This window comes from Trachemys scripta, chromosome 10, assembly GCF_013100865.1.
Source record: "Trachemys scripta elegans isolate TJP31775 chromosome 10, CAS_Tse_1.0, whole genome shotgun sequence".
Classification (NCBI taxonomy): Eukaryota; Metazoa; Chordata; order Testudines; family Emydidae; genus Trachemys; species Trachemys scripta.
This window is the reverse complement of record NC_048307.1, coordinates 4,418,979-4,442,220: the sequence shown is the minus strand read 5'-3', so window position 1 is coordinate 4,442,220 and position 23,242 is coordinate 4,418,979. Positions and strand designations below refer to the sequence as shown.

General features: G+C 43.7%; 2 protein-coding genes across 2 annotated transcripts in view; both read left to right on the top strand.

Moving 5' to 3' along the window:
- LOC117883824 overlaps positions 1-3,894 on the top strand; it is a 40,545-nt gene extending 36,651 nt beyond the window's left edge. Inside the window, exons 32-34 of the mRNA XM_034783613.1 lie at positions 1,105-1,199; positions 2,710-2,899; positions 3,570-3,894. Coding sequence (XP_034639504.1) covers positions 1,105-1,199; positions 2,710-2,899; positions 3,570-3,670 — 386 coding nt within the window. The 3' untranslated portion in view covers positions 3,671-3,894. The remainder of the gene's footprint in view (positions 1-1,104; positions 1,200-2,709; positions 2,900-3,569) is intronic.
- A 2,248-nt stretch (positions 3,895-6,142) lies between these two features.
- On the top strand, positions 6,143-21,284 carry CIAO3 (cytosolic iron-sulfur assembly component 3). The gene is made up of 11 exons (XM_034783702.1): positions 6,143-6,252; positions 8,626-8,721; positions 9,912-10,055; positions 10,449-10,581; positions 10,992-11,126; positions 11,610-11,728; positions 13,186-13,315; positions 13,786-13,858; positions 17,001-17,138; positions 18,365-18,522; positions 20,776-21,284. Exons 1-11 carry the CDS (start codon positions 6,187-6,189, stop codon positions 21,012-21,014), a joined length of 1,431 nt encoding a protein of 476 aa, XP_034639593.1. The 5' UTR covers positions 6,143-6,186; the 3' UTR covers positions 21,015-21,284.
- Positions 21,285-23,242: the final 1,958 nt, after the last annotated feature.

The following is a 23,242-nucleotide window of genomic DNA, read 5'->3' as shown; positions in this document are numbered from 1 at the left end:
GTGCTCAGTGTGCCCTGTTAGGGGGCTGAGAGACTCCAGCTTGGGCTTTTGCCAGTTGGGGCAGTGCAGGCACGTCTACATAGCAAGGAAAAACCCACAGCGCTGAGTCTCAGAGTCCGGGGCAATTGACTCCAGTTCGCTGGGCTCTGGAGGGCTAAACATAGCAGCAGAGACGTTCCCACTCAGGCTGCAGACCGGGCTCGAGACCCTCTCCCCTTGCTGGGTTTCAGAGTCCGGGCTCCAGCCCACACCAAAGCGTCTACACTGCTGTTTATAGCCCCACAGCCCAAGTCCTGCGAGTCTATGTCAGCTGACCTGGGCTCTGAGGCTCAGCACCACAGGTGTTTCTTTGCAGGGTAGCTGTCCCCTGGGGGAGAAGGAAGGAGAGTCTAGCCACCACGGTGACCTCTTCAGCCACCTTGACAGCAGCATTTAGGGGAGGGATGAGATAGGTCAGGCCTTACCACATAAGGACCACTTGTGGAGCGGGGAATAAATAGAAGCTGGAGGAGGAATACTTGCTGGCTCTGAAAGGAACCACTCCCCCACCTCCTATCACCTGCGCCTCTGGAAAAAAAAAAGCCATTAAGAATTGGAGTCAGCAATGTGACTGACTACTATCATCATCACAGGCAATTGCATCCGACAGGAAATATAGAGAATATGTCGCCTCTAGGGTGACCAGGCAGCAAGTATGAAAAATCAGGACAGAGGGTGGAGGGTAATAGGAGCCTATACAAGAAAAAACATCAAATATATAAAATCGGGACATCTGGTCACCCTAGTAGCCTCACATTTTCTTAGGAGACGGGTCAAATTTTCAGAGTGACTGTGGGAGTTTGGAACACGTAGGCCTGTGTTCATTCACCATGGTGATGTGTGCAAACTAGGCACTTGTGTGGGAAAATGGGTTTCTAAGTGCCCATTCAGAAGTGGCTGAGTGTTGTTTATTTGCCTGTAATATACAGGGGCAAGTCTAGATGACCTGGTGGGCCTGTCAGGCCTGAAACTATATGACTCTATGGTTCAACGACACAAAATGTGATGGGAAGGTTTTGTGGGATCTTGGCAGCTAGACACAGCTTCTGCTCTTCTTCTTTAAAGGCGGAGCCCCAACCAAGGATCTGATCAAATTTGCTTCTGGTTATCCTGTCATGGACGTAGCCACATTTACAGCCCTCAACCCAGATGAAGTCCAGGTGGGTGGCGTTTTCCATTGTGAATAGCAATTAATCCATCAGCACTGCCGCTCTGCCAGTGCTTTTTCCTGGGAGAACAAAAATGTCACTCCTGATCCTGCAGTTTTTAGGCAAGACTCCCATTGACTACAACAGAAAGACAGTGATTGAAATGAGAATCTTCCCTAGATTTCAGGACTGGGGACTAAGTAGGCCCCATTGTCAGATGTGGCTACATAGCAACTGCCAGTCTGGATCAGACCCAAGGTCCATCTAGCCCAGTGTCCTGTCTCCAACAGGGGTCAGCACCAGATGTTTCAGAGGAAGATGTACGAACTCCATAGCAGGAAGAGGTGGGGTAGCCTGCCCCGACGTTAGGTCTCGCCCTGCTCTCTAATAGTCAGAGTTAAGCCCTGAAGCATGAAGTTTAACATCCCTTCCAAAATGTTGTTCTCATTAATGATGACAGTTCTGGATATTCTTAGCTATATTAATGTCCAACCCCTTTTTAAATCTTGCTCATTTCTTGGCCTCAAGGACATTCTGGGGCAATGAGCTCCGCTGTCTAATTACACAGTATATGAAAAAGTATTTCCTTTTCTCTCTCCAGTAGAAAGGAGGAGTTTTTATGCCCTCACTCATTCTCATCATCCTTCTCTAAGCCTCCTAGGGTACAGGGCCGGCTCCAAGCAGGTGCTTGGGGCGGCAAGTCGGGCTCATTGGCGGCAATTCGGCGGCGGGTCCCTCGGTCCCTCTCAGAGGGAAGGACTTGCCACCGAAGAAGAAGAAAGCGGCGCAGTGGAGCTGCCGCCGATCGCGGCTTTTTTTTTTTTTTTCCCTCCTGCCGCTTAGGGCGGCAAAAACCCTGGAGCCGGCCCTGCTAGGGTACCATGAACCCCTTGCATACTGACATTTTGCAGTCAGCTATCTTTTTGCTTATCTGGATATACTGTGCACATTGTGTGTATATTGCCATCACCAGAGGATTAGACAAGAACCCCAGACAGATCTCTTATCTAAACCTGTTAGCTGCCTTGAGCTGTAGGTACCTTCATTTGGTTTTAAATTTTAAACCAACAGATTATTTGATCAGTTTTGCATTTAAGTGCAGAAACAATGAAAAATTGCTGTAGTCAAAAATCAGTCAAGGCATGCTGATGGTTTAATTAACCCACTACATAACTCAGCTCAACGAAGGGTCGAGATTTTGGTGCATTGACAGAGCAGTGTGGCGGCACAGGAGTGAAGGACAAAACAGACTAAGTCACAGTAGTCTCCCACACAGCGGGTGCTGCAGGTGTTTTGGTTGTGAGGAGCACTGGAGTAGCAAGGGGTATTGTAGGGAAGAAGTGAGATGCATTAGCAGATCTGTAAGTAGGAAGCCCAGAACTAGGTTGGGTAGAGGGACATTGGCAGAGCAGAGCAAGAAACCTTAGTGGATGTTGTCAGTCTGCCATTATGTAACTTTTCTGTAAGCATCTTGGAATTATTTCACATGAATGTACCTATTTTTATTTCTTTTCTGCTATAGAAATTAAGCGCTCAAAATCTGAAAGATTTGCTAGGCGCTAATCTCCCAGAGCTGAACAATTTAGCGGATGACCCTGTGGTGAAATCTTGGACCCAGGCACGCAACCAATCAGAGGTGAATTCTTTAGGACTCCTTCTTGTAGCAGGACTCCCGGACAAGCCACCTAACGGTTTTATAGATATTCCATCAGGTAAGTGAATTCAAAACAAAAGAGCCAAGGGTACTGGTGAAATATATGGCTCAAAAAGCTATTCACTAAGCTGTGCTTAATGCTGATAAAAGTGCACCTGTGATGCAGATGCATATCACAGGCTTAACTTTCATATAGTTTCACTGTACAAAATATAAGATTACCCTTAATTGGGACACAACACACATGGGGAAAAATTTAAGATTAATTCACCGAAGGCAGATTCTCTCATACATCTAGTTCAGTTTGTGGGGCAGAGTACTAGGTTATGATATGAGAGATGTTAGGTCCTGATCTTGCAATGGGGCCTGCTCATTGTAGGATCAGGGCTTTAAATATTAGTTTGTTGAAAATATTGTAGGAACCAGAGATTGAAAAGCCCCATTAGATCATATTTAGTCTATCACACAGTCAGCAGGATTGTCCCATACCATATTCTCCAGTGGTTTGCAGGTCTAGTTTTAAAATGACTCAACAAATGGTTTTCACCCCCTTCCTTGGAAATCTATTTTACATCTCAGTAGATCTCACTATTAGAATGTTTTTCAAATGGTGGTTATGGAACACACATTAGGAGGTAGGGCAGTTATATTAAAGACTTGAATTGAAGGGATTTATTGCCTGCAGAGATGCAGCAGAACTGATACGATTTTTTAAATTTTTCTTTCAGAACCTTACATACCCGGAAGAGCAACGACATATGCAAAAGACCACATGTTCCAGCTTTTCTATTGTATGCTCTTCCCCTTGGTGTTAACTGCTTTCTTATAGGCCATTCAGTATTTGCCAAATATTAAATAGTAATCTTCTTGGGGGAGGGAGGGGGGAATTATAATGATTGATCTAATTGGCATGGTTACATTCAATTTATATATGTTCCAGTGTTCTTAAATGAACAAAATATAAAAAAGTGGAGCATTTAATTTCTGCTTGGTAATACAATATTGCATTATCCTACCACAGTGGTTCCCAAACTGGGGTTTGTGAAATTTTACAGGGGGTTCTCGGGGAAAAATTCCCCAATGGCAGACAGAGCTGTCCCTAGGGACTCCGGGCAGCATGGGGCCAGCAGCCCGGAGCCCCTGGACTTCCAAGAACTAAGCAGATCAAAGCATCTCTATCACACTGAGTTTTAAACTTCAAGACTCCTTATAAGAAATGGAAAGGGAGGTGGATATTTTTTGCTGTTTTTAAAATGAAGTAGGCAGCTAGGATTGTTTTTAAAATTATTATGAAGAACAAGTTTAAGCTTTGTTGTAACGTGCGTTATTTGCCTGGACTGCTCAAGACCTGAATGCTTGTGTAGGAGGAACTCTTTGAGTTGGCTTCTTAAATCCCTTCCTGCTGTTTCACATCTGATACTCCTTGATGAAACACAGGAGCCTGGTCCTATAACAGGCTTATTCAAAGTGATACAAGCTACAAAACTGAGATCTTGTTGCTGTTTTCATAATGTAATAAAAATACTGTAATGATAAATAATAATTAATAATAGTGTGTAATAAGCATGTCATAAAAACAAATGTTATATTTCCAAGATCACGGCTTTTATAATTTATACTCAGGTAAAGGAGAAAATCCCTGGAAATATTCATTTTTAGGAGGGGGGTCACGAGATTTGATATTTTAGTGAAAGGGGTTCACAGGTTGTTAAAGTTTGGGAACCAGTGCCCTACCATCATCAGTCAGCACTGCTGTTGGTAAAATGCTTAAATAAATGCAAAATGTATGCGTAATCCTGCAAACTTCATTAGGGCTATTGACAGTTATAAGCACTACCCACAACAGTGTTTTCAGAATCAGGTCCTAAATAATTATAATTAAGTGTTGTTATTCTTCGCACGCTAATGACCATTAGTAATACATGTTATTTTTCAGCCAGCTGTGTTTATCACTAATATTTAATCACCTTTTATCAAAGCATATTCACAACCATTACTTTTAAAAAAAAGTAGTTGTCAAGTCAATGCAAACAGAGGAACATCTGAACAAATACGAGTTCTCTATCATTATCTGTCATGCTAGGTTCTCTGTAGGGCCCCATCTGTCTTTCTATACGCAAGGCTTAAAACAGTATGGTTTGAAGGTCTTCTAGTCAAAAAGACCCACTTTCTAAACCTGGTTCTACCACAGACTCAATGTGTGGCCTTGGAAAGTTGTTTCACCTGGTGCTGCTACTGACTCATTGTGTTGCCTTAGGAAGTTATTTCACCTTTCTGTGCTTTGCTTTCCCCATAATGGAGATAATCCCTACTTCATGGGGACACAGTGGGAATTATTTTTTGTACAGCGCTTTGAACACGTAAGATGTCATCAATGCTAAGATTTATAGGAGGCCCCACCCACACATGGAACACTCGCAGAATTGGCTCCATTGTCCATTTTATGCCCATGAAACATTTCAGTGGCAAATGTAGCGACCAGTGTTTATCTAGCATGAAGTGTTCCATCTGCAGAGAGTATTCCCTCGGGATGGAGCATGAGGGATATTCAAACTTTTGTTTTCATCCCAGCGATTTTGAGGGAAAACTTTCTAGCACAGCAGGGGTGGGGCAAGAACATCAGCTAAATAAAAATGCTCCAAACAACAGGGGCGAACCCCTGGCACGCTGCCACTTTTTGACAATGTAAGGGGTTGCTTGGCGGCCTGTGTTTGGTCTCTCTGGGCAATGAGCTCTGTCCTGCAGCCTGTATCTCAACAAATGTGTGACGTGCCATCAAACAGATGGGTGCCCCCCATGCCCCGCAGGCAGCAGCAGGAGAAAGCCCATGCCCCGGGCTGCCTGCAGGCTGCTCATAGGGTGACCAGATGTCCTGCTTTTATAGGGACAGTCCTGCTTTTTGGGTCTTTTTCTTATATAGGCTCCAATTACCCCCCACCCCCATCCCAACTGTTCACACTTGCTGTCTGGTCACCCTGTCTGCACCCCCCCAACACTCCTAAATAGCCCTGGCGAAGCAGGGGTTAAATACCCCAATCCGGCCACCGCCTTGCTACTAGCCTACCCATCCCCCACCCAGCCCGAGCGGATGCTGCACCGCTCCACCCAGGCTTGCAGAGTCAGACAGCTTGCAGGGAAGCGGCGCGCGCACGCGCACTACCTTTTTTTTTGAGGCGTGACTTGAGACGCCGACGCATGCGCAAATCTACCCCTTTTGGGCTATTGAGGCTTCCGTCCGCCGCGGTTTCCGGCAGTGTGAGAACGGCTTTTACGGCAGCGTGGCTTCTCGCTGTTACCCCCTTACGCCGTCACTGCCGCTGCGTGCTTTCCGGCAGCGTGGCCGGAATGGCGTCTCCCTTCAGCGGGGTGCTGCAGCTGGCTGACCTGGATGATTATATCGGGCCCTCGCAGGTGGGGAGCGCGCTGGTTGGCTGCCTGCCAAGGGGCGCGAGGGCGGGGGAGGCTCCGCACGGCACGGGGGTGCCTGGAGGGGGCCGTTGAGGGGTTTCCCCCCGGGGATAGGGGTTGCCTAGGGGATTTGGGGTCCCGGCCGGGGTTGGAGGGGTCCTCCCGGGGATGAGGGATTGGGGGTCCCCCACTGCGGCCGGGGGGTAATAGCGGATTGGGGGGTTGCCTAGAGTATTGGGGATCCCCCACGGGGGATAATAGGGGATTGGGGCTCTCCCGGGAATGGGGAGTTGCCTAGATGACAGGGGGGTCCCCCTGGGGGCCGGCATGGGGGTTGACTGGGGGGTCCCCCACGGGGGATAATAGGGGATTGGGGCTCTCCCGGGAATGGGGAGTTGCCTAGATGACCGGGGGGTCCCCCTGGGGGCCGGGGTGGGGGTTGACTGGGGGGTCCCCCTGGGGGGATAATAGGGGATTGGGGCTCCCCGGGAGCTGGGAAGGGGGGGTTGCTGTGGGGATATGGGTGATGGCAGGTTTGTCTGGCAAAGGGGGGTTATTCAGGGGCCCGTGCAGGGGGAGGTGTAGGTGGGGGGGGGGCTCTGCAGAGTGTGGGAGTGGAGGGGGGTGAATGGTGTTGCCCCCTGTTCTCAGTCCCCCCTCCTGTCAGGTGAGTGTTTGGGTAGATCCCTCGGGGGAGTGCCTCTGTCCCTGTTCCCAGCCCAGGCCAGCGTCCCCTGGGCTGGGTATCCCCAGGTGGGGGGAGTTCTAGGGGCTTCCCCAGCTTGGTGGCCACTGGGTCTTTGGCTTGCCTTGCCCTGCCCTTCAACTCCACTCCCAAGAGGTGGGGCCCATGCTGACTGTTCATGGTTGTCCTCACATAGGTTGTTTTCTGGTAGATTTGAAATAAGGTTTCTGCTTCAATGGGCTGTGGATGCCCCTGTGTGTCTCCTTTTCTGCTCTGAGCGCCGAGGGTGGAAGGCGCTATTGCTGTGCATCGTAGTTATTACATTTCTCCTCTAACACGTCCAGAAAAGGGATTGTTTCCTTTACTACTGAAGTGCAGCCACCTCTGGAATAGAGCACGGAGGCTGAGTAACAGTTTGTAACATCACCACACAACCAGTGGAAACATTCTCATGTTGAAAAAGCTGCTTCTGCACTTCTAGGACAGCTGGAAAACAAACTGAGATAAAAGCTTCCAAGGTCTTGGGTTTTTTTTTTAATTCTTACAAGGGCTCCTGTAATATTACCCTTGACGTGTAAATTACGGACTACAATAGAATATCATTTTGTAAATAGTATCCTCCAAACAGATGGAACCGATAAAAGGAGAGCTGATATAGAAGAGCAGAAAAGACATCAGTCAGCATCCGACACAAAGTAGTTGCAGTATGGAGGGAATGGAAAGTGGCAGGAACAGAGGTGAGCTTTGCTGTCATTTGTAAATCAGAGCAAATAGGAAAGCAAGACTGGAGAGAGTTGCTAACAGAGCAGCACACGTGAGGAGAGGACATAGGACCACGGGGCTAGAAGTGGGGAGTAAGTCTATGGATAGGTTTGTTTGATTGATTTAGATTCAGTGAGCATAACTGGGGCATCAGAGTGATTTTGTCCTCCCTGCAATGGGAGCATTCTGAACCCCCCTAAATTCAGAGCAGAGATTTTTAGAAGCAGGATTTACAGTAGTCAAGATGGGGAAAAAAAGATTTTGGTAAAGTGAGGATGATTTAAGGTCGGGATGAATTCTGGCAAGGCTGCTAGTCAGACTTCTAGACAAGAGAGGTGTGGGTGCACAAACAATGCAACTCTTGCAAAGTATAAAAACACCCTCAAGACTCCAGTCACTGAACTCTAACACACTAAACCGGAAACAGTCCATATAAAGTCATCTGCTTGCCCTCAACATCAAATGAAATTTCATTGGCAATAGCCACATGTTGAATGTAATGACCACGCCTCCTGTCTGCTAAAACTCACAATGAAGAATTCCTGATCACCCTTCGGGATTCTGGAAAGGACAGAACTTTTCAGTCATCTATTTTGAGCAAGACTTCTTTAAATCTGAGTGTTTCACACTGGCAGCAAAATTGTTCTATAGTTTTGGTTATGATGTTGGAAAAGTGTTCATTCTGTAAAAATGGGGTAAGCAGATTTTGTATGTTTTATTTTTTTGCTTGTCTCCTTGGTGGCTACAGGAATTGTAAGATTGCACATTAAACAAAGAATCCAATGCAGCTTAAACCAGAGATGATAAGTTTCCACTCTGGAACTGATCTTTGTTTACACTCTGTCCAGTTTCAATCCGTCTTTTCCTCTCCTGCCTCTTTCATATTTAAAGGTTCCTCTCCTTCATTTTTGACTTTATTTCTGTTTCAGGATTGTGTAAAGCCAATAAAAGTTGAAAAGAAACCTGGAAAAACAGCAGCCAAGATCCGAATTGAAGACGATGGGAGCTATTTTCAAATCAATCAGGTAAGAATGTTTTCCCCTTGTAATCATCGTGTAGAAAACCCATAAATTACCTTATTATTCTGCACATAAGTATGTTACAACTATTAAATATCTGATACCCAATGATTGCAAAAGTGATAACAATGTAGATCACTCAGTCTGAGATGATGTCCGTTGTCACTGTTACTCATTTGAAAGAGTGGGAGTGGGTACTCAATTAAAATAGATGTGACTAGCTGCTGGTAATTTATTTTATTTTTCGTTCTGAATCTTTAAAAGATATTTGTAAAGTGGCTTGTCATGTAATTGCATAACCTTTGGAACTAGCTGATGATAGAATCAAAGCCAACGGAGTTGTAATGAGCTATTTTCATGGTTGCAAAAGCAGAATGACAGCAATTTGGCCATTAAGTGAGCTGGGAGCATTGTAGAAATGATGTTCTCAGCTTCAGGGGTTAGGGTGTACTTCCTGCACAAACTTGGGCTGCTGCTCTTTCAAGAGTGTGTGATGTCTGTGTTGAGTTGAAGATGGAGGCTGCTGCATTACTAGTGTCTGTTAAGGAAGGTGCGCAGAGGTATGATTGTGCCCTAGAGCAGCCATCATTTAGTGGGTGAAAGCAGTGTTTGCCATGAGATTAAGGCTATCAGTACCCTGCTAGGATTTTGGTTTCTGACTTTTGGTTTGGTCTGACTGAAGAGTGATGGGGGGCCCCCCAAAAACAAAGTCATTTGAAAACCAGGGCCGCCCAGAGGGGAGGGCAAGTGGGGCAATTTGCCCCGGGCCCCACAAGCCCTGGCCAAGAATCCCTTCCCTGGCTATTCACCCAGCGGAGGTCTGGGTCTTCGGCAGCACTTCGGCGGCGGGGGACCCTTCAGTCGCTCCGGGTCTTCGGCGGCACTTCGGCAGAACTGAAGGGCCCCCTGCTGCCGAAGACGCGGAGCGACTGAAGGACCCGCCACCACCACAGACTCGGAGTGCCGCCCGGTGAGTACAAGCGCCACAGCGGGTGGTGCCTTTTTTTATGTCCGCTCCCTCGCTTTGCCCCAGGCCCCCTGAATCCTCTGGGCGGCCCTGTTGAAAACTGACTTACTCAGTTCAAACATGTTGGCAAAATTCTCTTAGTACCATGTAGCAGGTTGTCTTTGGCATGTTCTGCATATGGATCTCTGATTCTTATGGCTAGGAATGGAGCTAATCTGTTTCTTTCTAGGATGGAGAAGCACAAAAGCTTGAAAAGGCTAAAATTACCCTGAATGACTGTTTAGCTTGTAGTGGCTGCATCACATCTGCAGAAAGCGTGTTAATCACTCAGCAGAGCCATGAAGAGCTCTACAAAGTGTTAAGTTCCAATAAGGTAGGTGATACTCAACTGATGGAGTAGCCAGCAGGTAGGCTCAAGAATTTGAAAATCATACTGTTTGATTGCTGAAGCACAGGTAAAATAATGTGTAAGAAGATCTTCTGTATCCAGATTAGTCTTCAAGAACCAAAAGGTATTGTGGGACATCCACAGCACAACATATTTATGTGTTCCTCTGAATTTTAAAAATTGTCAGAATAGGTTTGTGAAAGGATCATAATATTTCATATAGTAATCTCTTGATTTGGAAGTGCAACATCTTCCCCCACTGGATCATACTTTAAAAAGGAAACCATGGACAAGTATCTTCTAAATTACTAACATATCAAAGATGCTATATCTTAACTGTTCAGGAAATAATAATATTCCAAACTTCTTGTTTTTCAGACTGCAGCTCCCAATCAACAGAAGCTAGTTATAGTTTCCGTTTCACCACAATCCAGAGCATCACTAGCTGCAAGATTTAAGATGACGCCTCTAGAAACAGCAAAGAAATTGACAGCATTCTTAAAAAATTTAGGCAAGCTTGTTACCTTTTGGTAATCGCAGATGAAATTTTGGGGTATAGCTTACTAACATTCCAAGTGCAACTTCTGTTTAAGTCTGTAGAAGCTGCATGAATAAACTTCCAAGTGCCTGTTTCAAAAATCATAACATGAATGGGAATTCAGACCTCTGTTAGTTTGATGGCATATTAAACTCAATGTGAGGGAAGGGATCCTAAAACACTCCATCATCAATTCATTTTTCTCATTCAGTTTTTCTATTAGCCTGTCTTCTTATGTACGAGGAAACTGTTCTGTTTCTAATTACAGCAGTCTATAAATATGTAAAAATACCAGGATTTAACCTAGTTGGGCTGGAGTTTTGTGGTGTAGTTTGTAGCATTTGTCAGTTTTTTGATGGCTTTAATATCTCTATGCTATCTAGGTGTGCACTATGTGTTTGATACAACTTTCTCAAGAAACTTCAGTTTGCTGGAGAGCCAACGAGAGTTTGTACGACGCTTTCAAAGGCAAACTGAAGATAAAAAGGCTTTGCCCATGCTGGCCTCTGCCTGTCCAGGTATATTGTAAAATACTTAAGAATGGCTATAGAAGTGGTCAGATAATGTGGCAGACTAACTGCACGCTAGAGGAGTGTAATAAACTCTGAAAAAGTTAATGGCTAAAACCACGCATAAGTGAGACTTGCTCTTGGTGCCATGAAGGTCTCTTTTAATGTCTGTTAACATTCCGTTCCACTTAGACAGGGACTACTGTGCTGTGAGGATATTATAAAATGTCTTCAGTGGTCTTGTAAAGAAAGACACTTGTTCCTGAATATGATTACATGAAATGTGGAAGTTCTTACCCATAATGGTACAGATGTTTAAGTGCATTGTTAGTTTGCGAAGCTAGTCTTGTCCCAGAATCCGGTTGGTAAGAGCTATTCCGATACTGTGTGCAGAAGAGAGGCTGAAAATGGTTGTTATTGGCTGGTAATAAGGCTGATTCTGAAACCACTGAAAGTCTGTGCATTGATTAATTATACTTCATCTTTTCGCAGGTTGGATCTGCTATGCGGAGAAAACTCATGGAAGTTTTGTTATTCCTTACATTAGTACCACTAAGTCCCCACAGCAGGTCATGGGCTCCTTGATCAAGGGTCACTTTGCAAAACAGCAGGTAAAGCTTAACAGGAAACTGTAGACATTAGATCTTGAGCTGTGTTTAAAACATTGTTAAAGACAGTGTATTAAATAGGATTGATTTACAGATCTGAAAATCTTGTAGATCACTAGCAAGTCAGCCTGTCTATCATCTCCATTTAATTTCGTGAGAAGCTTAGAATTGGAGAGAGAGTATTAAGATCAGACTCATGCCAACAGGTGTCTCCATCGCCTCCCTTCCGACACTTGGTATTAGAGCAGCCCACCCACCCCACCCCCTCAGCCACCACCTTTAGCTGCCCAGCTCTTACCCTGCCAGTGCCTCTGGGAGCAGAGTTTCAGGTTTGGCATTCAAAAGGTCAGTTAAAACCTCAATCCGTTATTCAACAAATCCAGAAGAACTGGGTTTGTCACATCCCTCCTACCATCCTATTTGCTTTTCTGGTGGGTTTTTTTTCCCTATCTAAAAGCAAACTACTACCACGATCTTACAGAGAGCTTGAATTCATGTTTACATGCAGATAGTCTCTTACTAAAAAATTATGTGCTTAATGTTTCTATTTCAGTTTGATTTAATACTTTTCTATCATTGTTGCCTCTGGAATTCCTCTAAATGTCACTTTGATGTCTAAAGACTGGTGTCACTCTTATAGCCAAAAGTTGAGTCCACCAAGAAACTTGAGCATTGCTGCTGCCATGTTTGCTTATCCATTAATGAACATTGGTTTTAACGCTTTTGTTGAATAAACTCAGACATCTGGCAACTACACCTCTACCCCGATATAACGCGACCCGATATAACACAAATTCGGATATAACACGGTAAAGCAGCGCTGGGGGGGGGGGGGAGCTGCGCGCTCCGGCAGATCAAAGCAAGTTCGATATAACGCGGTTTCACCTATAATGCGGTAAGATTTTTTTGGCTCCCGAGGACAGCGTTCTATCGGGGTAGAGGTGTACTCAGAGCATTTGACAAGAGATACTGAAACAATGGCCTTGATTCAACAACTTGTTTCCTTGGTCCCTGGGAGCTTCTTGGATTGTGATGAACTTTAGTACCTGTCTTCAGCTAATTTCCTGGAGTTGCTGTTGCAGAATGTAAATTGTCATGGGTTTGAGTCTGGCCTGGGGCAATGGATATAAAACACATCTGACTACTCCATGTAATTACAGACTCTTAACTAACTAAATCTGCCAGGATTGTCTGGCTTAATAGAGGAAACAAACCAAAAAAAAAAAACTAAACTATTGAAGCTTGCTACAGAGATTGTTACTCTATTATTCTTTCCTGCACAATTGGGAAGAAACAGAAAGTATTAATTCAGGTACTGAAATTGTTAGCAGCAAAGGAGATTTCTAGCAGCACAGTGGGCTTTTAGCTGCTCCACTCCTACTTGTGCCTTAATTAAATTAATTAATAGCAGTTAGTGCAACTGTACATTTTTTTTTTTTTTTTTTTTTTTTTTTTGGCAGCATTTTTCACCTGACCAGACCTACCATGTGACAGTAATGCCCTGTTATGACAAAAAACTGGAAGCTTCAAGACCAGACTTCTTCAGCCAAGAGTACCAAACTCGTGAGGTTGACTGTGTAATTACTACGGGTAAGGGAACCAGAGGTGCTCCATTGGTTCTTATGATATAAGGTAGTAGCTGCTGATCCTAAAAGAATGCTCTGAAATGCCATGTAGACTGTGCTATCTAGCTTCACCTCTCTTGTCGTCTGACCCACAGATACGCACTAGACTAGAGTGCTTTGTAAAATATGCTTTCATGACCTCTTATCTGTTCTGTCAGTAATTTTGCATTTTAACACTTGGTTTTCTAGGACATTAGCCAATGAAAACTTTTCTACTTGAAATGTTTTTTGCATTCACCTTTGAGCCTTCTGGGTTCAGACTGCTTTCCTGCAGAGCATCTCCAATTGCCACACAATAGAAGTGAAATAAGTTACAAAGAAATAGTCACTAGGGGACAGTTGGCATTAATTACATTTGTGGATTTAGGCTTTCATACTGATGAACCCTTTTCTTTACCCTAAAAGAGAACACTTACACCGGTGTTTCTGTTTCAGGAGAAGTTCTACGATTGTTGGAACAAAAGGGAGTCTCTCTGTCAGATGTGGACTCATCCCCTTTGGATACCATGTAAGAACAAATGATCTCCCTTAAACGTTTACTGAAATACTCTCTCACAGCCAGGGTTCTACAGCAGAATTTGCCCCTTCCATAAATGATTTAACACTACAAAAGTTGCAGATATTTGCATCTTTTGTACGTCTTACTCAGATTTTTGCTGTTGTCTTACGGATTTTGAATCTGTTAAGAACAATAGTGCATCATAAACTGCTCTGTGCAATCTGCAAGATCAGGTTAGTAAGCATTTTAAGAGACTCTGAAGGTAACTGTCTGCTGTAGACTTATTTTCATAGCCCAACCATTAAGAGCTATTTTTCTCTAAAGCAGCAGAAGTGGATGAATTCACTTAGTAAGATTGTTAATGACACAACTGTTCTGCACTTTTCTGTCCAATCTTTATTACTTTATATAGTTAACATTCACACTGTATCTGTGTTTTTAGAGACATTACACCAAGCACAAAATATGTATTCCAGTGCTAAAGAACAAATGAGAAAATATCAAGGTAATTTCAGCTAGTCTCTAGGCATTCTCTTATTCAATAAAAGCATATTGAACATGTGCAAAGCAGATGAGACTGCTTAATTGCTTTAACTGAAAAGTAACTGCTGGCTAAATGCCAACTGCCTGGAAAGCTAAGTGACTACAAGAATTTGGAGGATTTAGAAATCAGATGTTTTATTCATCTAAATTGACATTAGCTGCAGAATTCCATAGCACATTAAACTAAAAGGATGTGTTTTCATCAGTGTGTGGAAAGTGACTTTGCAGTACTTTGATACTGAATTTATAACACTTTAGTTTTATTAGTGTATTTCCCTAGAAGCTGTTAGAGAAGAAAATAGATGTACATGGCCCTGTAGTCTAGTGTACAAGATTTTGCCTCACGGTTAGAGCATGTGTCAGTATAATAATGCCTGCATCTGTAATTTTCACTCCATGCATCTGAAGAAGTGAGTTTTTTGCCCACGAAAGCTTATGCCCAAATAAATCTGTTCATCTTTAATGTACCACCGGACCCCTTGTTGTTTTTATCATTAACATTTCCATAGCAGCAAACAAAATCTCTAACTCTTTGATAAAATCTTTGGCTAACTTATTAGAAGTGCTTGTTTAATGTTACGTCTCATGCTTAGTGATGATAATGCTCCTTTAACCTTTTGTGATCCTTAACCTACTCAGTAAATTGACTGGTCATAAACAGCACGTATTCCACAGAATTTGGAGGATTAACATAAGCAGTCAAATGGCTGTTGTTCCATTTATTCCTTTGGCAAGTGGAAAAGGCCACTAAGAGGTTATTAAATTTGGCAGCAAGAATGATACAAGTGCCAAAAATCCTTGTGCTTTTGCTGGTATTACTGCTTGCCTTAGCCAGCGATGGGGCTTACTGTCCTTCTCCTTTTCATAGAGCAGCAGTACGTGAGGCTGGACACACTGAAACACTTATTAATGAATCACAGTTCCTGTAAACAAGAGTTGAGTTAAAAATAGCCTCTGAAGCTGATTACAGGGTGAAAAATTGTCTTTCACAGTTCTAAGGCTGAGATTTTTATCTGCAAGTGGCAACATCTTAGATCTGACTGAAATCCCAGGTGTTTTCCCTTCTGCAGCTGTGAGCAGCAGAATGCAAGTGTCACACGGATGAAAAAAGAACAAGGAGTACTTGTGATACAGACTAACACGGCTACCACTCTGAAAACTGTTTGAGTGGGTATAAGCACATAGCTCTTCTGATTATCCTCTCATAACAAAAGCCATTGTTGTGGTTTGCTATTCTCCAGGAGCATTACAGTGACCTTCCAAATAGACAGCTGTGCCTTGTCAAATTACTGGAATTGTTTGAGGTGTTTGACCCTTGGCTTTTCTTGGCATTATTTAGGTCATATAAACACGAGTGTTCCCCTTTAGCTTGCAGGCTTCTAGGAAAGACTGAGCTAAAGTTCAAGAGGTTTGGCCTTTGTTCTTCCTGGTTTCCTAGAAGTTCTGTGGTTAAGGGTATGGAAACCAGCTGGCCAGAATTGATAAGTGAGGCCATTTTCCCCTCCCAGCTATCCCAGTTGTACTGGAACATCCGCTATATAAATGCTTCTGGGATAAGTCCCAATTTCTGGGTCTGAAGTGGATTCATGGAGGCTGGTCTATTGGCATTTCCCTGTTATTGGAGAGATGTGCATAAGCAGCACAACTACTTTCAATTAAAAACAAAATTCAGCAATAGGGTTGCTGGTTATTCTGCAGGGTGGACATGGATCCTTCAGAAATGGAAATCATAGAATATCAGGGTTGGAAGGAACCTCAGGAGATCATCTAGTCCAACCCCCTGCTCAAAGCAGGACCAAGCCCCAGACAGATTTTTGCCCCGGATTCCTAAATGGCCCCCTCAAGGATTGAACTCACAACTCTGGGTTTAGCAGGCCAATGCTCAAATCACTGAGCTATCCCTCCCCCCGTGAATGAGATATGAAGTGGAAGACCTGTTTAAATGCCCAGGTGTAATAGGTGCTCTAGAAATTCCTACGGTAGACATGTTTGAAGGCGGTTGTTATTGGATGGGCTCTCTAAGATTGTACAGTCATGTAAAGCTAGACTCTGCAGTCTCCTTTTTTTAATTGGGAGCTTCAGTTTAACAATTATAGAAGCAGAAAAGTAACAAGTCTGAGCAAACTTTGTTAGATGTTCAAATAGACACTTGTAGTAGGGATTAGCAGAGATGTTAGAGTTTAAGGCTTAAACACTCTGATAACCGTAACACAGTGAAAGTTATCGGGAGATGGTATGTTTGACTTGGAACAAATTTTCCTTTTTAAAAGTTTTAAAAGTTGGATCAAGCCCATACCTGACAGTGTAGGGTTAAATTTACATAGCCCTGAAATTATCACCAGTCAATACCGGGCGGTTCATGCTATCGGACGGGAAGCTGGTCTCAAGAAACTAAATTACAGCTGGCTACGTATTACTTCCAAATTCCTTCTTGTCCATGGTGAAGTAATTCTGTTTCAAGAGGGGAAAAGGGCTTTTTTACTAGTGGTCTGAAACTACTTCACCGTCGTTGAAATTGGATTCTCAGTGCCAATGGACGTAGCACTGGGTATCCTATTTTATAAGCAGGTGCAAAGAGGGGCCTTCTTTTTCTTTCCCTTTTCCCTAGGTTTAGCAGCGTTTCAGAAGAGGAGCTCCTTGGCCATTCTGGTGGCGGTTCTGGGGGCTATTTGGAGCACATATACAAGTATGCAGCAAAAGAACTGTTTGGGATTGAAGTGGATGAAGTTCAGTACAAACCTTTAAAGTAAGGAATTGAAATGATGTTGCTGTATTTCAGTGCAGTTCTGTTTACACTCTTCTCCTGGTGGTAATCCAAGAGCAATCTTCAGTGTTAAACATTTTACAGCCAGCCATGGCAATTGGCTCCCTACTCCCACAGTTCACTTAGCAATGAATCAGCCAGCAGTCTGTGCAGCCTTTTCCCTGGGTGCCTTCTTAACCCCTTCCCCATCACCCACATAGTGTTCTGCATTGTAGATTTCCCCACTATTAAGCTACAGCAAAATATTAGAACAACCTGGCAACTGAAGCTCTCATGGAAATGAGGGAGCCCTTCACCTGTCATCAGATACTAAAATAGATGTGTTGGGATTTTAATTCCTCCTCACTCATTGTGTTAACTAGTGGTTAGCGTAGAAGACTAGGTGTCAGGACTCCTGGGTTGTATTTCCAACTTTGCCACCTAGTTGCTAAGAGACCTTGAGCAAGTCACTTAAATCTCTCTGTGCCTCACTTTAAAATGAGACTCCTGCCTGCCTCCCAGGTGGGTGTATAATGTATCATTTGTAGGGCCCTACAGAAGTACATACTAACATGGGGATTTTTATGTCCAGACTCTGATGCTCTTCAGCAGATCAAAGCCTAACAGCAAGGTGGTCAGCTAGGGTGAGTGCACCTGAGGGATGCTAAGAGGAATCCATGCACAAGTTGTTCTCATATTTCCCAGCCACCATATGCAGTGCATGGCTATTTGGCCAGGGAACAGCACAGCTGGCCTGATCTGAGCTGCCCGAGTGTGCCAATTGTCTGACTGAGCGAGACTGGAGAGAGTTCAGAGCTTGCCATTAAGAAGTGTACAAACATCAGTTTGGAGAAAATGGTTTCTATAGCCTACTGTGTTTCTAGTTTTGTAGTTACTTGCGTTATAACTTCTGTTACTACTAAAGACACCAATAATAGATGTTCTCCAGAGTGACAGCTGCATATGTGGACATAAAAATGTTCATCTTTACGCACTTTTCCTTTTGTATTTGAGGTAGAATTGGGGTTTAGGTCCCTAATTTAATTAGATTTATGGAGGTTAGTTTCTTCCCCAAGAACTCTCTTGTCCTCTGCTGCCTCAAAGAAGGACACAGTTTCTTTAAGTTTTATGCAAAAGCTTATTCAAATAAACTTGCTCTCTAGTATTCAGTCAAGTTCCAAATAGAGAATTAATTTAGACAAACGATTTTGCCTGCTTTTATTCCCTAGAAACAAGGATTTCCAGGAAGTGACACTGGAAAAGGATGGCACAGTCCTGCTGCAGTTTGCCTTGGCTTATGGATTTCGAAACATACAGAACTTAGTGCAAAAACTGAAACGAGGAAAATCACCGTATCACTATGTTGAAGTCATGGCTTGCCCATCAGGTAAGGCTACACAGGGACTTTCGCTGGTAGGTCAAGGTTTGCTGTAAGACTTTTTAAGTTCTGAGAGCTGGATTGAGAGGGACCTAGACAAATTAGAGGATTGGGCCAAAAGAAACCTGATGAGGTTCAACAAGGACAAGTGCAAAGCCCTGCACTTAAGACGGAAGAATCCCATTCACTGTTACGGACTAGGGCCCGAATGGCTAGGCAGCAGTTCTGCTGAAAAGGACCTAGGGGTTACAGTGGACAAGAAGTTGGATATGAGTCAACAGGCTAACGGCATTTTGGGCTGTGTAAGTAGGGGCATTGCCAGCAGATCAAGGGACGTGATCATTCCCCTCTATTAGACATTGGTGAGGCCTCATCTGGAGAACTGTGTCCAGTTTTGGGCCCCACACTACAAGAAGGATGTGGAAAACTTGGAAAGAGTCCAGCAGAGAGCAACAAAAATGATTAGGGGCCTGGAGCACATGATTTATGAGGAGAGGCTGAGAGAACTGTGATTGTTTAGTCTGCAGAAGAGAAGAATGAGGAGGGATTTGATAGCTGCTTTCAACTACCTGAAAGGGGGTGTCAAAGAGGATGGATCTAGACTGTTCTCAGTGGTACCAAATGACAGAACAAGGAGTAATGGTCTCAAGTTGCAGTGGGGGAGGTTTAGGTTGGATATTAGGAAAAACTTTTCACTAGGAGGATGGTGAAGCACTGGAATGGGTTCCCTAGGGAGGTGGTGGAATCTCCTTCCTTGGAGGTTTTTAAGGTCAGGCTTGACAAAGCCCTGGCTGGGATGGTTTAGTTGGGGTTGGTCCTGCTTTGAGCAGGGGTTGGACTAGATGACCTCCTGAGGTCCCGTCCAACCCTGATATTCTATGATTCTATGAAGCCTTCATGTCTGTTTGTGTGTCTGAAAGCTAGAGGCCATGTGTTAGTGTTTTATTAAGTCAGGTGCATTGGTTTTGTTTTTTAAATGTAGTAGTCAACAGTTCTTTAGCAATTACTTTATATTCATGATTGAAACTGCATGTCAAAATGGGGTGCAATTCTTAATTAACAATTCAGCTTTTAAAAACCTGCTCACTGCCCTGCCCCTAGCTTTGTAAACCCAAGTGCTTCCAAAGCCATGCATAAGTGAAAGTTCTGCTCTTCAGCTAGCTTAGAGACAGGAGGGGCTCTGTTCCAATGAGCTAGAAACAGTTTGACCACTTCTCTCAATCTTTCTCCCTTCAACTCGGTCAGTGATGTTCAGTTACCTTCTCTGCCTTCACAATGCACAACTCCTTCCATTTGGCTGATGGGAGGTAGAGCCATCTTCTCAGCTCAAGAGTTACCCTATGACCTCGAGAGGACTGCAGGTTGTGAGAAATGGAAGGAGTAAGGTAGAAAAAATTCTTAGACTTCTTAGAAAGTGTTAAATAGATTCCCTTACCTTTCTGGTGTGGGGAGTGCTGGTGCCTCTTCTGGTTGGATACATGGGCCGTTTAATTTAGTCAGCCAGCTAAATTAGGAAAACTCCGTCCCTCTGGGGTAAATGAGTCCAAAGCAAACACTGGCTCTGACTAGCCATTCTTCACCCTCTCTGGGCCTCGGTTGCTCCTCTAGGGTCCATATAATCTTCACCTAGTAGCTGTGTTCCCCAGCACTGAAGAATTGGTTGCATGGTCCAAACTAGGCATTATGCAGCTGACTCTGATAGCGCTGGTTTCAGGCACACTGCTCCCCCCCATTTGCAATCCCTGGCTTCTTCCCATGACCCCTCCCAGCTGCTTTCTTCAGTCATCCACCACTCTTGCAAGCTCCCCTTCCCAATCCTCTGTTTATGGAGACGGCAGGACTTTCCATCTCCTTCCTTCAGGTGACTCTCAAAGGCTATTCCTGCCTTGCTCTAAGCATGGTCCTTTTCCAGGCTGTCTGAAGGAGAGCCACAAGTTCCTGCTCCCTCTCCAGCTTCCGCTCTCTCCCTGAGGAACAGGAAGTCCTAGTTCCCTGTCCTTTTATCAGCATGCATTGCTGTCCATTCTGAACTAGGACTGGCCATGGCTGACCAATAGGCTCCTTTATAGGGCTTGTGGGTCCCAACCTGTTACAGTATTTGATTTCATTCCCCGCTTATCTGTGTTTTCATTGATGAAGTCTTATGTTGCTACTGTCAATTGCAGAGTGAGGTAATTGGTTTGTATTAGTTGCTTTTAATTGCTCTTAAAGTTTTATTAAAGCATTTCCACACCCCCAGTCATGTTCTCTTGTTGCACCTAGGCTGTTTAAATGGAGGTGGTCAGATCAGAGCAGAAGGTGAATCCAGCAAGGATTTGCTTCAGCAAGTTGAGAAGTTGTATGAATCTGTTAAGACTGAAATTCCAGAGAGGAACCGCACTGTAAAGGAACTGTATGAACAGTGGCTGGGTGGTACAAACTCAGAAAAAGCTGGAACAACGTTGCACACGGCATACCATGCAGTGGAGAAAATGAACTCTGGCTTTAATATCAAATGGTGAAGATGTATAATGCACTTGTATTTCTACAGGGACTGTAGGGCTGTGAGACCAAGAGGTACACTTACTCAGTGCCCTTTTAAGTCATCTGTCATTTTAAAGTCCTCAAAAGCCCACATGTGCACTGAAATTCTAGGATACCGTGACTGGAAGAACACACTTGATACATAGAAAATATCCTGCAACTAAAAGATAATGTGTATACACCCTGGTACTGCTAATGAGTTCCTACAGCTTCTAAGGCTATTTAAATAAAAACAGATGCTGACTTGGGATGTGAAATATGTCTCATTAAAAGAAGCAGTGTATATTAGCCACCACACCACCTTTATGGCCCCGGCCCTACATTCCTTTTCACACACCCCCAGTCACACTGGAGTCAATCAATGCATTTAAGGTACACAGAATCCAGGACTGACTTGTGTCAACTGTGACACTTGGATGTTTTTGATAAGTCAAAATTTTACTAGTCTTGTACCTGAACAACACATCTGCTATATTTTCACAGCATGAAGTTTTAGGGCTGTGACTCTTAGGACATCATATTCCAGTTAACTGGCCACTGGTATTCCATTTCCTGCTCCTGGAGTCTAGCTGTGACATCTTTTCCTGTATTTCAAGTAAGCTGAAAGTTTCATAGGCATGGATGGGAGCAGCTTACAAGGGAGTGAGTGTTCTGTTTAAAACTTTTATTACCTGCTGAACTCTGACCTGAATGAATGGGCAGAAAAACCTGTCACCAGTTTTTTCATGTAAATAGTCTACAGCCGCCTATGTGAATTAGAGGGATTAACAGAACAGCAGAGGCTACCTAATATCTCAGTAGCAGAGTTCACTAGTGGATGCTACCGGACACTCAGATGAAGCAAGTGATCTTCATACAGTCTGTTCCACAGAAGGGTTAAACAGGCCCATTTCATTTTTGAATAACACACAGTACTCAGCATAATTGTGCCTCAGTTCTGAATAGGGCCTCTGGCTGCTACTGTAATACAAATACTAAGACCAGAATATTAAGCCTGTGAGGTCAGAGAAGAATCAAGGGCAGTAACTTACCAGAAGGAATATCATGATAGTGAGTATAAAGTCTCTCCATAGTTAACACAAAGCACCAATACATCTTACACAAAACTACTGGTCTACTTGCCTTGGAACACATGGTCTCTGGTTAGAAATATGTACCTTAAATGTGCTGCTCTTGCTTATGGGCATTCTGAGAACTCCTCATGTTAAACAGGGTAAAGACCTTTCTATTTCATTTGAGCTCACTGTGAATTTCTAATTTCCTACTAAATTTCTTTACTTAGTATGGTCCAAGAATTCTTTGACCCTCACTTAACAATGGATTAAGGGATACTGTCAGGTTTGCAAAATTAAAATACTCCCAGGTACTGTACCGGCCATGCTTTGTGAGTTTACAATCACATGTTCCCATATTTAAACATGCTTCTTCCCCACCCTGCTGGCTGAGACACCCACAGAGCAAAAGGAAGGTAACTGACTATAGAGAAAGTGCTGTGAAGTGCACACAATGTAGAAATTCTCTTCCGGTGAATCATTTTACATATTACTTTCACCAATAATGTACATGATTTTAAGCTATTGTCCCTTTAAGTCCCACACAAAACACAGCAGACCTTCCTGTCACTTTTTGGTTAAACCCTGACCAACAAATTGGTTTCTTAGCTACACTCCAATCTAAGCCATGACTTGACAAGTTGTTAGAAATCCTCCTTCAGGGAGTTCAGGCTCTGGGCCTATAAATGCTTTATACATCCAAGTAGTCCCATTGAAGTCAATAGCAGTACTCGGGTGCTTAAATGTTAAGCATGCAGATTTGGAGATTTTTAAAAGAACAAGTGGTATATGCAATTCAAATGTTGTTCACTGACTGGCTTCGTTAAAGCATTGTATCTTTTGCAGGCCTGGGTTCCTGCCTTTCAAATAAGATGACATGGGCCTAATGCAGAATAATAGGGAAAATTAGGTAGCCGGAGAGAAAGATGCCATTTCACTTATCGTCTAGCAAAGCAGAAGTTGACTGGCCTTTTGGTGGGACAATGTATAATATTTGAAAATCTCAAACTCCTCCACATTTCAGATCACTGAAGTATTCATGCTGACCTGTTTCTATTTGTTAGTTTTAGTTCTAAACCGAGCATCAGATCAAACTAGCAACAGATCTACCTCCATCTTGCCAAAAGCAAAGTTGTAAGAGACAACGATTGCCT